Consider the following 16316-nt stretch of genomic DNA (forward strand, 5'->3'; position numbering starts at 1 on the left):
AGAGGACAAACTTACGATTGGATCAGGGGACAGATTAGGAATTTGGAATTGACATAAACACACTACTATGTATAAAACAGATAGCCGACAAGGACCTACTGTATAGCACATAGAACTATACTCAATGTTTTGTAATAGCCTATAAGGGAAAAGAATCTGAAAACAAAACAAAACAAACAAACAAAAAAAATATATATATATATATATATAATATATATGATTGAATCACTTTGCTGGACACCTGAAACTATCACAACATTGTAAATCAACTATATTTCAATAAAATACATATATACATATATGTATATTCAAAGTAACAGGCACGTAAATCAGGACGTTTTGATTTTTTTTTTTTTTTTTTTGCTGTACGCGGGCCTCTCACTGCTGTGGCCTCTCCTGTTGCGGAGCACAGGCTCCAGACGCACAGGCTCAGCGGCCATGGCCCACAGGCCCAGCCGCTCCGCAGCATGTGGGATCTTCCCGGACCGGGGCACGAACCTGCGTCCCCTGCATCGGCAGGCAGACTCCCAACCACTGCGCCACCAGGGAAGCCCCGTTTCGATTTTTATTAACAGAGAAAAGTAGAGATGCCTCTTAGAAATATCACTCCCTTCACATCTAGAAGAACTGGACAGTGTTATGACTCTTAAGCTGAACAACCAAGAGAACAGCTTTAAAGGAGTATTTCTACGGACACGGGGATCTTCTCTTAAAGGAACTGGAGCAACAGCACATAAGCAGAACAGGCAGCAACACGGGATAGAACACGCAGAGCTGGAAGCAAATCCCCACTCCCTTGAAATCCAGTCTACTGCTATTTCTGTTAGGACCCTAGTGAGAGGAAGAAAAACGTCTCAGGTCTCAGGCTAGCTTTGTTCAGAGCTGGAAAGAAACGGAATGCCTGCAGCAGAAAACATTAGGGAAAAAACAACGTGTGGGCTTAGGAGCTTAATCTCATCAACTCAGTCAAAAATCTTTGTTGTTGCATGATTACAAGAAAAAGAAAAAATGTTTCATGCCTGGGCTAAAACAAAAGAACAAATTAGAACTCTCACTACAACAGCAGAACTCAAGTTTCCAAAGGGAGAGAAAAACAACTTCCCTGAGGCTCAGACCCTATCCTGACGCGAACTAGCTGTTCATGTGCCCGTCATAAAATATTACGCAATAATATGGATATGATAGAGTTTAGTGTAAGGCTGGTCAATGTGCACCCAAAATACCCCAAGATGTATAGTTGGGGAAGCACCAAAAAGAAACGTGTAATCCACCTGTGAGATGGCCCCAAAACAAGGAAAGTATGGGACTTCATGGAGGAGGAGATGTCTGTCTTGTCTCCCTGCTCTGTAATTTCCTAGGAAATACGCCATATATGGAGTGTATGTTTATCTTAGCAGTGAAAATATTTACTGCCTATTAGAAGCAGTGAACTATTTGATGTCTGAATGAATGAGTGAGCGAGTCAGTGATTGGAGGGATGGATGGGTGGATGAATGGATCAACGAATACGCACTCACAGCAGGTTCCATTGTTTGATCTGTTTCCAAACCACTGGCCAATGAACCCTTCCATGAGTAGTGTTTGAAACTTCATACAGTGTTTTCTGAAGCCCCTGCCTGGCCTACAGGCTCCTCAAGAGGGAGAATTGTGGCAGTGGGGTCTGGTCTGAAGGTGTTCCTCTCTCCACCTTCCAGCCACCACACTGAAACTCTTCCATGTATTCTGAGAGAAACACAAGACACATGCAGGTTACAGACAGAACAAACACAATGACACATGCACCACTACTAGTTTTCCTAGTGTTTTTAGAATAAATTCGAATTACGTAAATTTCACTGACATGGAACTGAAAACACACCGACAGCATAAAATCAGATACACCTACCAAAAATGTTCACGTTAAAGATTTAATAAAACCAAATGCTGACTTCAAAGGAAAGAGTCTGGATAAACCCTTGAAATCTGCTGCTCTGGGTTATGGCATTTAAATGGTCTTCAAACGATTTCATTCTTTCTCTTAAAAAAATGGTATAGAATTGGGAAGTTCAAGTCCTTCCTCGGTATCGAATGCCGGCATAACGCACTTGTCAATAAAGAGTGTTTCTTAAACTCTCACACGTGCACGGTGTGAGACGAACACTGCACAAACAAAACCGAACTGTTTCATACCTACGATCGTAATTATATATTTTCTTTAAGGACAGGACATCTATCATATACATTCACTGAAAATGAGCAAACAATTTCTAAAAAGAAAATGAAGGAAGGAAAGATGGTATTCATTAAGTAGCACCTTTCTTCTGGCCCTTCTGAATAAAAGTCTGAGGATATATGCAAGCTTTTACAACACTACATGGTACAAACTCGATGATGAAAAAGGATAAAAATAACTCTCCTAAGAAATTCTTATCTAGTCAAGTACTATGGGTGATGTGCAGCAGACTGACAAGCAGCAAACGTGAACGTCACAGAAAACACGTATCACAACTGGAAAACGGTTCTGAGAGGTTACACTGAACATCTCTCTGTCGCAGGGCTCCGTAACAGCCTTGAGCCTTCGGGGCTGCAAATCACCTGAGAGAAGCAATTTATTTCCTACCATCTCGAAGGCTGTCATAAATTAAGGCTACCTCCAGCTGCATAAGAGAAAAATGTGCCCACGTCCCAGGCAATTGTTCAAGGGCTTGTCACCATCATTAACCAAAAGAACTGACCAGATTCCCAATTGCCCCAGTCCCTTTCTAGGCTTTGCAATAAGATAAGAAAACAAAACTGGTCTATTACTCTACTGATCAATGCACATTCACCGAAGAATTGAACCAAAAGACATCATGTATTAAAAAAAATCGACTTCAATTCCCTGACACAGGGTAAGGAAATACTCAATGCACCTGGGGTGCTGGGTGTCCACCTCTTTTTGCAGCTCTCCAGTGACGCAGGCTCTAGGACCTTCTTTATCTCAGCAGTCAGGAAGGGATTTCTCATTTCCAATGAAAAATTCTTTGTTTATGTATATCCTTGTTCTGTCCTACGTGGGCCTGAGCAGAAGTGGCTCAGAAATCTTCCTCAGCTAGGAGTCTGCAGTTGCACGGGACAAAACTTAGCTTCCGCTCACTTCACAGGAAGGGACTGTTCCCTTGCAACAGTGGTGGCTCCTGGAGCTCGGAGGAGGCACTACAGCAAGATCTTGACGTTGGAGGGAAACGGTACCCAGCGTGGAGTGCAGGAAAACGTCAAGGCCCTCTCTGGGTTGCTTACACAAGTGCTCTATTCTTCCCTCTACGTGGACCAGCTTTCTCTGCCTCTCCCTCCACACGAAAGCCAGGCTAGCTCCCTCATAGCTTCTCCTCCACTTAAAAGACCACACCAACTAGACCACAATCTCCTGGTTTTAATCTCAAATTCCAGGAGGGAGATATTGATCAAGTGACTGTGGGTCAAGGGTCCACCCCAATCTAATCTATGGTGCCCAAGAGGAAGGTGATGCTAAGGGCACACCCTGAAGACACGGTGCAGGGCAGTTAAGGGGGTTACAGTGAGCTGGGAAGGCGTCCACTCCAATTGTTCTCATAAAGACATGCTGTTTGCCTGATTCACCTCTCTCTCCCACAATATTTAAACCTTGCCCACAGAACACGTTTTTAAATCCCACTGATCCATTTTCTCTTCTTCCCTGTTCATTTCTTCCAAATTGCTTTTTTTTTTTTTTATTTTTTTTGCGGTACGCGGGCCTCTCACTGCTGTGGCCTCTCCCGTTGCGAGCACAGGCTCCGGATGCGCAGGCTCAGCGGCCATGGCGCACGGGCCCAGCCGCTCCGCGGCATGTGGGATCTTCCCGGACCAGGGCACGAACCCGTGTCCCCTACATCGGCAGGCGGACTCTCAACCACTGCACCACCAGGGAAGCCCCCAAACTGCTTTTAAAGTGAGGTTATCAGAATGAGGCAAAACACTCTGACGTGAGACTGACTAATTAAGCTCTAGCAGTGAGATTGCTTGTCAGTGTTTTTAGGTGACCAAGCAGTGGGCGTCCCACTTCTTGACTGAGAAAGGCAATCAGAAGTGTTCTATGCAGGATAATTCTGGAAGACCCCCACAGAAATGGAGATGCTTAGGAACTGTTTCTGTGTGCTTGTAAATGGCCTTCCGTTAGTACATTTAACAAATGTTTATCGATTTAGGTGCCAGGGACACTCTGTGATCTGGGGATAGAATCATCACAGTTCTACGTTCCAAGAACCACACTGAGGGGCTGGCGACATGGGAAAGAGCCCTGCCCTCGCAGAGCTTTCCACCTGTAGGTTTCAGCCACACGATTAAACTAGCCATGACAATATGTATGGGAAGTGACAGCACCATGGGAGCCCCAGCAAGGACACCTCACCGGATCCAACGCGGTCAGGGAGGCCCCCTGGGAGAAGTGACGCTCAGACTGGGCCTTGGATGAGTAAGGTGGCATTTCTGCCTTAATGGCCCCCCTGATGACACATGTCAAATGACCAGAGCATAATGTCAGTTTCCATTCACAGTCCAACTTCATCTTGTACATTTCTGTTACACTATGTTCCAGTCAAGCTGGATGACCTTCCAGTAACAGCTCGTGTACATTGCTGTGCTTATACTGTGCCTTTGCCTGAAACGCAAACCTCCCCTCCACCCACTTCCTGTGGTTTATTACTCCTCCAGCTTCTGACCTGAAACTCACCACTCCAGAGCCCTATTATTTCACTTTCCTCTCCCTCCAGTCTGTAAGATTTGAAGGCAAGAACCCGTTTCCCAATACAAATAATTTGTACACTGTCTTGTAGTAATTCATGCACAGTATCAAATGGTATTTTAGACTTTTCTCATTTTTACATAGAATTAGAAAATATGTCAGACTGAAGTTTATTTTAATTTCTTCTGTGTTTTCCTGCAGATTCAGAAGATTCAATCCTATTAAAAAGTAGGCTAAGAAATTTTTAAGAATCTTCTTGTCTTTCTATTCTTGCTTTTCTTTTTTAGAATGTCTTATAAATACTGAAATTTATGAATAACAGATTACTCCACATTTCCTACTTAATAAAGAAAAAAAAAGAAGTCTTGTCTCCCATCACTTATCTGTATATTCTGGCACCTGGTACATGCTCAGAAAGTTTGTGAAGTGAATAAATGATGGCATTTATGGATGCCAGGCAAAGGGCTAGATGCTAGATATTCATTATTTCATTTCATCCTCATGACCATCCTGAAAAGCAGTTATATTCGCCCCCATTTTGTAGACGAGAAAACAGAGGCTCACAGAGGTGAGTAACTTGCCAGCAGAGACATTGCTGGGATGTGAAGAGAGCTCCCCGTGTGGATTCTATTCCCTCTGCTTCTCCCGACAACACAGAAAAAACTGCAGTGGTCCCCTCCTTCATGAGAGGCTATGATTCAGTCAGCATCCTTATCAATGCTCAGTGAAACACTTAACAGTTCAATGGCTCATACACATGTGGATTCATTGTTTTAATGCAACTCACCTGATTTTTTCCAGCTGCTTAAGAAAAGGAGAAACACTCAACACTGGAGTGTTTTATTTCAGACTAGGCACTTTGTAGACACTCAGGATAGACTTGTGAAGAACAGTGAGACATCTCTTTGCCCAAGCCTCTTCCAAAGCCAGGAAGACTAGACTTTTCCTGGAGGTGAGAATCTGGACCATTTGCAAAGGGCTTATAACTCCCGGTCAATGATCTGAGTGTACTGGGGAGAAATGTGCTCCCTTCAAAAAGAAGAGTTCTGCATTGTAATCTTCTCAAATCTCAGAAAGCTATTTACTAAATTGTTAGCACGGATTCATATTCATGAATAAAACTGATGCTCTGAGACATTAGAAAATGTTATGCTCTATGCCCTCCCCACCCTACCCCCGCCCCCTCCAACTTTTTTCCTTTTAAAATCTTTTCAATCTATAATGCCATTTGCAGCAACATGGATGGACCTAGAGATTATCATACTAAGTGGAGTAAGTCAGACAGAAAGGGACAAATATCATATGATATCACTTACATGTGGAACCTAAAATATGACACAAATGAACTTATCTATGAAACAGAAACAGATTCACAGACATAGAGAACAGACTTGTGGTTGCCAAGGAGAGGGGGTGGAAGAGGGATGGATTGGGAGTTTGGGATTAGAAGATGCAAACTATTATATATAGGATGGATAAACAACAAGGTCTTACTATATTCAATATCCTATAATAAACCGTAACAGAAACCATATTCAATATCCTATAATAAACTATATTCAATATCAGGGAACTATATTCAATATCCTGTAATAAACCATAATGCAAAAGATTATGAAAAAGAATTCCATTCTAGAATAAACTTTTACAACCAAATTATACAGCTCTTCCAAGTGGGTCATTTTTGAATTGCTGACCTGACCTTTACTATCTTGGGAGGATCAAACAGAAGTTGCTCACCATGAATTCAATTATACTACGAGCCACTGTTCCAGTTATCACTGGAAACCACATAAGCAACATCTACTCATGGTCTGGTCTGAAAGGGCACACAGAAGTAGAAAGATTGTCCTTCTCCATAAACCTCCCCCCCTCACCTCACAAACCCTTCCTAACACTGGAAACCTGGAGGATCCTGAAACATGCGATTTCCTTGTCACTAGGTGAGCTATTCAATGCCCTCCCGTTTTCTCCGCTTGAGCTATGAAACCTCCCCCGAAATAAACTGGGTTTTGCTCAGTAATCCTCAGGCTCTTAACCTTGATTCAAGTCGCCAATGGCAGGCCCGGTGGGATTAGCCTACCGTCTACTCTAAAAGTGACTTACAAACTAAACCCATCAGCATTTAAAAAAAAAAAAAATCATTTGTATCTGCACATACCAGCACCATGAAGTACTAATAAGCCCACTCAGGAGTCAAGTGTATAGCTCCAAAAGCTATTCCTAGGAAGTTTCTTTACTAGGGAGGTTTGTGAGCTCACTGTTTGAAAACGTCCTTTAGGGAAACCTTTTGCTAAGTAACGCATCCCTGCTAACTGTGAACAATGTGTCTGTGGATTTCTGTTTCTCGACAAGGGCACACCTCAGCCATGGGCATCATAAATGTTCTCAAAAACTTTGCTAAATGAATAAATGAAAATAAAGGAGCATATATAGATGTCCTTTCATCCTGCATAAGAACCTGTGTCTGGGATCTCCAAGACCCACTACTTCAAGCATCCCTTCCTCTCCACAGCCATCTCCTCCCCAACTGTGATCTATCCCAGAGGAATAAGAAAGGAAAGGGGAGGCAGAAGAGATTCCAGCCAGTCATTTCTCTTCTGCTGTGGCACAGGTGGGAGGGGAAAGGAAATCACTAGAAAAGCTTTCCAAACTCTTCTGAGTTCTGAAGCACCTTCTATCAATTTACAGTGAGTGGGTGTGGAATCATGTTCGCTGCACAAGCAACCGGGCTCTTTCAGAAAGCTGTTTATTCTAGGCCTGGCCCCTCCTGGAAACCCAATCAGTGGTTCAGGAAGAAGGAAGAGAAGAGAAGGCCCAGAATTCCAAGGCAGGCCTGCTCAGTTAGCACTACTGCTCCACGGAAGACAGTTCATTTGCAGCAGAAATTTGGGGTGAGGCTAAATGAAGGCTTCTCATCACTCCTACAGGACATCTGGCATTGTCTGGAAACACTTTTGGTTGTCACAATTTGGGGGGGGTGAGCTAGAGGCCAGGGATGCTGCTAAACACCCTCCCACGTTCAGGATCCCCTCTCCCCATAATAAAGGATTTAAGGCAGGAAGAGAAAGGCGGATACCGTATGCTAACACATATACATGGAATTTAAGAAAAAAAAATTTCATGAAGAACCTAGGGGTAAGACAGGAATAAAGACCCAGACCTACTAGAGAATGGACTTGAGGACATGGGGAGGGGGAAGGGTAAGCTGTGACAAAGTGAGAGAGAGGCATGGACATATATACACTACCAAACGTAAGGTAGATAGCTAGCGGGAAGCAGCCGCATAGCACAGGGAGATCAGCTCGGTGCTTTGTGACCTCCTGGAGGGGTGGGATAGGGAGGGTGGGAGGGAGGGAGACGTAAGAGGGAAGAGATATGGGAACATATGTATATGTATAGCTGATTCACTTTGTTAAAAAGCAGAAACTAACACACCATTGTAAAGCAATTATACTCCAATAAAGATGTTAAAAAAAAAAAAAGTGTCAGTAACGCTGAAGGGAGAAACCCTGGGCTAACTCAAAGCTTGCCATGGAGAATTCTGGCCTATTGTGGTTGCCAAGGAGGAAGGGGACGGGGGGGGGGGGGGGGGGGGGGAGGGTTGGACTGGAGTGGGAGTTTGGGGTTAGCAGATGCAAACTATTATACATAAGATGGATAAACAACAAGGTCCTACTGTATAGCACAGGGAACTCTATTCAATATCCTGTAATAAACCATAATGGAAAAGAGTATGAAAAAGGATATATGTATAACTGAATCACTTTACTATACACCAGAAACTAATACAACATTGTAAATCAACTATACTTCAATTTAAAAAAAACACACACAAAAACATCATAAGGGTTTGCTGTAGGCACACCAGATTATTTAATATTAGAAAATCAGTCAACGTAATTCATTATATTTAAATAAACTAGACAATTCCAAAAAAAAAAAGGATTCTGGTGTAGTCTATGGTTCAGAAAGCCAAGGATGACACTTACCATGGAAGAATAAGGAAAGGGCAAAGCAATTCCAACCTAACATAAGTCTGCATAAAGAATTAAGTAATAGGGAATTCCCTGGTGGTCCTGTGGTTAGGACTCCATGCTTTCACTGCCGAGGGCCAGGGTTCAATCCCTGGTCGGGAAACTAATATCCTGCAAGCCGTGCAGAGCGGCCAAAAAAGAGAATTAAATAATACAGATCCCTATGAAGGTACCTTCAAAGGTTCTCTCTTCCAGAGGTTGATGTTTCAGGCCGCATCCACTCACTCATTCAACAAATATTAACTGAGCAACTAGCCAGGACATGGAAGCAACCTAAATGTCCATCAACAGAGGAACGGATAAAGAATATGTGGCATATATATTTACAATGGAATATCACTCGGCCATAAAAAGGAACAAAACTTCGCTATTTGCAGAGACGTGGATAGACCTAGAGACTCTCATACAGAGTGCAGTAAGTCAGAAAGAGAAAAACAAATATCATATATTAATGCATATATGTGGAATTTAGAAAAATGGTACAGATGAACCTAGTTGCAAAGCAGAAATAGAGACACAGAAAAATAGGAAAGAAACATATGGACACCAAGGGGGTAGGGGCAGGTAGGATGGATTGACGTATGTACACTACTATGTACAAGTAGGTGGCTGATGAGGGCCAACTTATAGCACAGCGGGGGGGAAAAAAAGAAGGTACAATCTGTTTGCAGGACATTTATTAGAGTTAACTTTAAAAATGAAGTCCAATATACATTAGGTGCAGACAAATACTGTTTGATTCCACTTATACGAGATACCTAGAACGGTCAAATTCATAGACTCTGAAGGTACACTGGTAGATGCCAGGGGCCGGGGGTGGAGGTGGGGAGGGGAAATAGGGAGTTAGTGTTTAATGGGAACAGAGTTTCAGTTCAGGAAGGTGAAAAATTTGGGAGATGAATGATGGTGAGAGTTGCACAACAATGTGAATGTACTTAGTGCCACTGAACCGTACAGTTAAATATGGTTAAAGTAATATGTTTTATGTTATGTGATTTTTACCACAATAAAAAAAAAATTTTAATCTATTTTTTAAAAAACCCAATATTAACTGAGCAACTACTGTGGACCATGTGCCTCCTGGGCTCTGGGTACACTCGCAGCTGGGAAGCCAAGGAATCTGCAGGAAAACTGCCCAGGGGTTTGGTTCAAAAACAGGCAACGTGGAATCGGAGGACTGTGGCTACTGAGAAGAGGAATTCAACCCTCCCACCTGCTTGTTTGTACCAACAGCTTAATTCTCAGTTGAATGTTACATACAAACCGACCCTCTCAGACCCAGGGGTCTTTAGGATTTTTTAAAACAATTCCTCACAAGAAGTCACTTGTCGAGAGAAAAATCTGTTCAACTCACTGATTGGGCTGAGAATCCCAAACAAAGATCATTTCTGCACTGTTTGCAATTACCTCATTTATCTTCACCACCCCAAACAAAGTCTAAAACTTAAGAGGATAACAGTGAGTATTTGGTCGTTCAAATAATTTCTGCTGCTACAAAGGCAGCTAACTTACACTCTCAACTAATCCAGACACTCTCACTGTCAACTCCCTCAGTGGGGACACAGAGAAGCCACTTTGAAAGATGACTCAAAGGTGACACAACGATGTCAAGGATGAAGCTTGGAACATCCCATAACTTACTCTGGAGACCCTGAGAAGAATATTTATTTCATAATCATCATCTCTCCCAGTTAGCTGAGTGTGATTATTAACTGACAAACAAAATAACTCACTGATACCAACATAGATAAGCCTCTTTATTATTTTTTTCTACTTGGGTAGAAATAGCAAACAGCCAAAGTACTACCTTAAAACATCTTTGGCTACATTAATAAAACATAAGCTTCTCTAAATTTAAAGTCCAATTCATTCATCAAAACGTCAGGTGTCACCTAAAGCATCTTAGTAAAAAGGAAATCTCTTGGAATAAAGAAGAATCTTCACAGGAATAGAGGGGGGAGTGAGATGATTTTCTTCTGATTACAATGACCACTGTACCCTTGTCTACTGCTCTTTATTCCTTCAATGAAGCCTCAGAGAGAGGGTATTTAAGAATACCACTGGTGGTACAAGGGACTCATTTTCCAGGCCTTCCCCCTGCCTTAATTATAAAGTGTGTTTGTACCAAACACAGTGAATCACTGCTGAAAGCTCCCCGCCAACCCTGCAGAGTCACAAGCCTTGGTGAAAATTTCTATAAAGCTCATGGGGCCAGTTGCAAATATTCAGAATTATACAATGATAAACCTTATGATTCCAGGGGCTAAACAGACGACTCTATGAAGGCTGTAATTTGTACAACTGTCTTTAGACAATTCTAATTTCTTACTAAGAAAGCTAAGAAGAGAAATAAGAAACAGACCATTTCTAAACGAAATTTAGAAAGTGTAAATAGAAACTGAGTGTCCTATCCCTATCTATAAGAGAAATGGTTTCCAATGGGTTTTCATTCTTTTATCCTATACCTGACGTTTCTCAGCTGAAAAGAAAACACGGTCCCTTGTCTCCCTTCCGGGATCCAACGCCAATTTATCAGCTACAATTTTAGCAGCAGAAGCAGATTAGAGGAGAGGCAGATAACCTTTTAAAGGTTGATACAGAGTTAAAGGCAATCACCACCGTCCTTTAAAAACAAGTAAAGGCATGAAACAAAACACTAAAATCTAATGTTTCTTCCTGCAAATAAAAGTAACCAGCTAACTGCTAGCATACCACTGACCTTCGGCTTGGAATCCAGGGTTTTATAAAAAAACTAAAGGGAGACGTATTTTTAGAACTCAATATGACTAATTTACAAAAGCCTGATTTTTTGTTCCTAAGGACCAATAAAATATGCTCCAATTTCAAGCCATGAAGGGTGAAACCATATCTCAAAATCATTAAGCTGTTAGTCTTGATTACATATGGAACGAAGCAATACTCAATTCTTTGACTGACTGAGGTGATAAACGGTTCTCTTTCTGCTTGTCAAACGACAGTGGTGAGGCCACCGAATTGTGGCTTACAGTTATAGGTTCTGGAATTTGTTATAGCCAACTTCTCCCTTCCAAAATGAGAGAAAGAAATGTCCACCACATTAGTCCTGGTCACACAGGTAATATCTGTATAACTGATCACAGCATTGCCAGAGCCATCTGCTGGGGCCCACTGGCAAAGAAAAGTCTCAGCTGTTCCACCTAGCACCGACCGTTTATCTCTCAGGGACCAAATGCCAATAGCTAGAATGATCCATATAGAACCTCCACAGTGAGGACAGCTAAAGACCTGGGGCAAAGGGAGTGAATGACATCTAAAATGAAGGCCTCGAGAATCGTCCTCCATCATCGGGGCCTAGGGGACCCACGGAAGAGTTAAAATCCAGGCGTGCTAAGTCTGTCGTCTCTAACCAAGCCAGCTGAGCCCCGACCCGGGGCGACTGACACGTTCGTATCCACAGAGAAGTCACACAGTGCAGGATACACTGAGTTCCCAATCTGTCTCCTTATTGTGACATCTCAAGCGCAAGGGGATAAAGACAGAGAGGTGTCTGTGGGAAGGAGAGGGGATTTAAGAAAATGGATCAGATATTCCCAAAGGTCCCGGAGAACCGTCTCCGGGCCTATTCCTAAAACGTGCAAGCCCGGGTCGGTGTCTGCGGTCAGGGCAGCGGGTGGGAGCGGGGCGGCTGGTCGCGGGGCTGCGCGCGCTCCCCGAGGCCGCCGTGCCAGCCGCAGGGGGAGATGCGCCGGCGGACCGGGGAAATGAGGCGAGGGGGTCTTACTTTTGTAGCTCGCCGCCCAGGGCTGGTAGCCGTAGTAGCCGGTGATGCGCAGGATCCGCTCCTCGATGGACGTGAGCCCCACGGGCCCGCTGGTGAGGTCCTCCACCGAGCGCGACCATTTCAGATCCTCCTTAATCGCCTCGTCCACCACCAAATACTTGAGCTGCCGGAGCTGGGGGCTGATGTCGGACAGTCTCCTGGGGCTGACGTCCGGTGACCTCCTCATACCACTGAGGCCGCGGGCAGGTGGGCGGGGAGGGAGAGAAGTACAGTGAGATCGGAGGGCGAGCAGGGACGCAGCCTGGTCCCGTCAGGGTCAGGTGCGGCCGCAGGGCCGGCGCTTCCCCGCTCCCACCGCACCCCAGCTCCCTCCGCACCCTGGGCGTCGGGTCCCGTCTCCGGAGCCCGGCGCCGGGAGCTTCGGGGCAGAGCAGGTTGGGACGAGTGGAAAGGGAGAGGATGCCCTAAACTTCCCGAGCAGCTCCACCGCGCGCGCCGCCCCCTCCCGAGCCCCAGACCGCCCGGCGTCCCGGCTGCCGAGAGCCCCCGGCCGCCCGCTCGCGCAGCCGCACGCGGGGCGCTACTCACATGGCGATGCTTTTGCCCCCGGGTGCGCCGCCGGGAAACTCTCGGATCCCCATAGGCAATGGCAGAGTGGGACCGGGAGCTCCCAGACTGGAGGCGGAGGGGCTGCGGGCCTTAGCTGCCGGCGGCCGCGGCCCCTAGGAAGGTGGGCGCGAGGCCGGGCGAGGGTCCCCGCGCCGCCCGTGCGCGCCCGCGCGGCGGTCCCCGAGCGCCCCCGCGGTGTGCGGCGGGAGGCCGGCGCGGCGGCTCAGCCCGGCTCCAGCCGGTCCGCGGCGCTCGCTGCAGCCTGCCGGCCGCAGGTCAGTGGGCGCCACGCCCCTCGCCTGCGCCGCCGCCGCCGCCGCCGCCGCCGCCCCGGCACACGGCAGGCGCGGGAGCCGCCGAATCCGGTAGAACGCCGGCCGCGGAGTGCGCTCTCGAGGCACCTGGGCGGGCGGGACTTGCCCGGACCCCGAGCGCGGGAACCAGGCGGAGGCGCTGCTGCCCCCTTCCCGCCGCCAGCGTGCGGCACGCGGCACCCGCGCTCCGCCCCGCGACCCTGGGGCTGTGGGCGCGCTCCTCCTCCCCTCTCTTAGGACCTATCAGATCATTCTGTTCCTGGTTCAGTAGTTCAGTTCAGTTTCTCTCTCTCTCTCTCTCTCTCTCCTCCTCTGTCTCCACATTCTAAAATAATGAGCGAAACCACCTGGAAAGACAGAAACCTGGTTCCAAACCTGGTTCCAAAACCATGCTCAGAATGCCAAATACATAAACGGCATTTCATAGTCAAAGCTGAGACACAAGGTGACTTGATTTATTGCGCTGTGGGCGTACTTCGGTCACACCTGGCCCTCAGAGAGCTTACGTTCTCGTTGCTGACCTGGTCACTACATCAGTTCTCTCTTAGATTTCCATTTTATTTGGCCTCTAATTTTTTTTTCTGTCTGCAAGTCATTCTTTCTAGAACACTTAATCATTTTTCATAATGTTATTTTTCTGTTATACAAAATACATATAGGTTAATTGGGGAGAATTTAGAAAATACAGAAATATATAAAGAAGAAAATACCCATTTTCCAGCCAAAAATGACTACTTTGAATTAAGTAGTCCACAAAGTAGTCCTTCCACTCTTTTTTTTTTCTCTTTTTTTTCAATGTAAAATACCTTTTTCACGAAATCAGGATCAAACTGTACACACTATTTTGGGTACTTGTTTATATTAAAATTATATTGTGTCTAAGCAAACTAGGAATAGAGGGGACTTCCTCATATTAATAAAAAGACATCTACAAAAACCTACATTCATACTGAATGGAAAGAAACTAGAAACTTCCTTACTTAGGTCAGAAGCAAGGCAAGGATGTCTCTCTCACCACTCCTTTTCAATATTCTACTGCAAGTCCTAGCTAATGCAATCAGATAAGAAAAGGAAATTTAAAAGTTTATCTACCCGGGGCTTCCCTGGTGGCGCAGTGGTTGAGAGTCCGCCTGCCGATGCAGGGGACACGGGTTCGTTGCCCGGTCTGGGAAGATCCCACATGCCGCGGAGCGGCTGGGCCCGTGAGCCATGGCCGCTGAGCCTGCGCGTCCGGAGCCTGTGCTCCGCAACGGGAGAGGCCACAACAGTGTGAGGCCCGCGTACAGCAAAAAAAAAAAAAAAAAAAGTTTATCTACTGGGGAGAAAGAAATAAAACTATCTTTATTCACAGATGACATGATCGTCTAAGTAGAAAACCTCAAAGAATCGGCCCAAACTTGACCTGGAACAGATATGAATCATAGCAAGGTTGCAGTATACAACGTAAATATACAAAAGTCAGTCAACTTCCCATACATCAGCAATAGGCCATTGTAATTTGAAACAGAAAATGTAATACCACCTACATTAGCACACAAAAATGAAGTATTCAGGTATGAATAGAACATAATAGATACGAGATCTGTATGAGGAAAACTACAAAACTTTGAGGAAAGAAATCGTAGATGAACTAGATAAATGGAGAGATAGTTCAGGTTCATTGGTAGGAAGACTCAATATTTTTAGGATGTAGTTTTTTCCAACTTAATGTATAGGTTCATTGTAATCCCAATCAAAACCTCAGCAAGCTATTTTGTGGCTATCAAGTAAGTGATTCTAAAGTTTATATGAAGAGGCAAAAGACCCGGAATAGGCAACACAATATTGAAGGAGAAGAACAAAGTTGGAGGACCGACACTACTAGACTTCAAGACTTACTATAAAGTTAGAGTAAACAATACAGTGTGGTATTGGAGAAAGAATAAACAAATAGGTAAATGGAACAGAATAGAGAGCCCAGAAATAGTCATACAAATATAGTCATGTGATCTTTGACAAATGAGTAAAGTCAATTCAATGGAGAAAGGATAGTATTTTCAATAAATGGTGCTGGAACAACTGGACATCCATTTGCAAAAAAATGATCATAGGCCTAAATATAAAACACAAAACCAGAAAACTCTGGAATATAACATAGGAGAAAATCTAGATAACTTTGGATTTGGTGATGTCTTTTTAGATACAAGACCAAAAGTATGTTCCATGGTAGAAAAAATCGGTAAGTTGGACTTCATTAAAAGTAAAAACTTCTGCCAAGATGATGAGATGATAAGCCACAGCCTGACAGAAAATATGAGTGAAAGACATCTCTGATAAAGGGCTCATATACAAAGTAAGAACTCTTGAACTCAACTGTAAGAAAATGAACAATCCAATTAAAAAACTGGCAAGATAACACAGATATATCACCAAAGATGATATAAGGACCATCAAAAAGCATGTGAAATGATGTTCAACATCATATGTCTTTAGGGGGTTGCAAATTAAAACAATGAGTGAGATACCACTACACACCTACTAGAATGGATACAGTCACAAAACACTGACAACATCAAATGCTGACAAGGGTGTGGAGCCACAGGAACTCTCACTCATTGCCAGTGGAAATGCAAAACGGTACAGTCACTTTGGAAGACAGAGTTGCAGTTTCTTACACAACCAGATATATTTTTACCACATAATCCACCAATTGCATAACGTGGTATTTATCTACATTGAGTTGAAAACTTAAGTCCACACAAAAACCTGCACACAAATATTTATAGAAGCTTTATTCGTAATTGCCAAAATATGGAAACAGCCAATATGTTCTTCAATAGGTGAATGGATAAAGGATGATGCATCCATATAATGATAGATTATTCAGTGACAAAAACTAA

General features: G+C 44.3%; 1 protein-coding gene across 2 annotated transcripts in view; it reads right to left on the minus strand.

Annotated features, from left to right (window-relative positions):
- Window positions 1-13253, minus strand: part of SLC35F3 (solute carrier family 35 member F3) — a 314569-nt gene extending 301316 nt beyond the window's left edge. For both annotated transcript variants that reach the window (XR_010936046.1, XM_067711070.1), the window contains exons 1-2: window positions 13103-13253; window positions 12515-12744 (exon numbers count right to left, since the gene is read on the minus strand). Coding sequence is in view for 1 of the 2 variants with exons in the window: in XM_067711070.1 (XP_067567171.1) it covers window positions 12515-12744; window positions 13103-13155 (283 nt within the window). In the remaining variant the exon portion in view is untranslated. The remainder of the gene's footprint in view (window positions 1-12514; window positions 12745-13102) is intronic.
- Between the last annotated feature and the right edge of the window lie 3063 nt (window positions 13254-16316).

Source organism: Pseudorca crassidens, chromosome 16 (genome assembly GCF_039906515.1).
Source record: "Pseudorca crassidens isolate mPseCra1 chromosome 16, mPseCra1.hap1, whole genome shotgun sequence".
Taxonomy (NCBI): Eukaryota; Metazoa; Chordata; class Mammalia; order Artiodactyla; family Delphinidae; genus Pseudorca; species Pseudorca crassidens.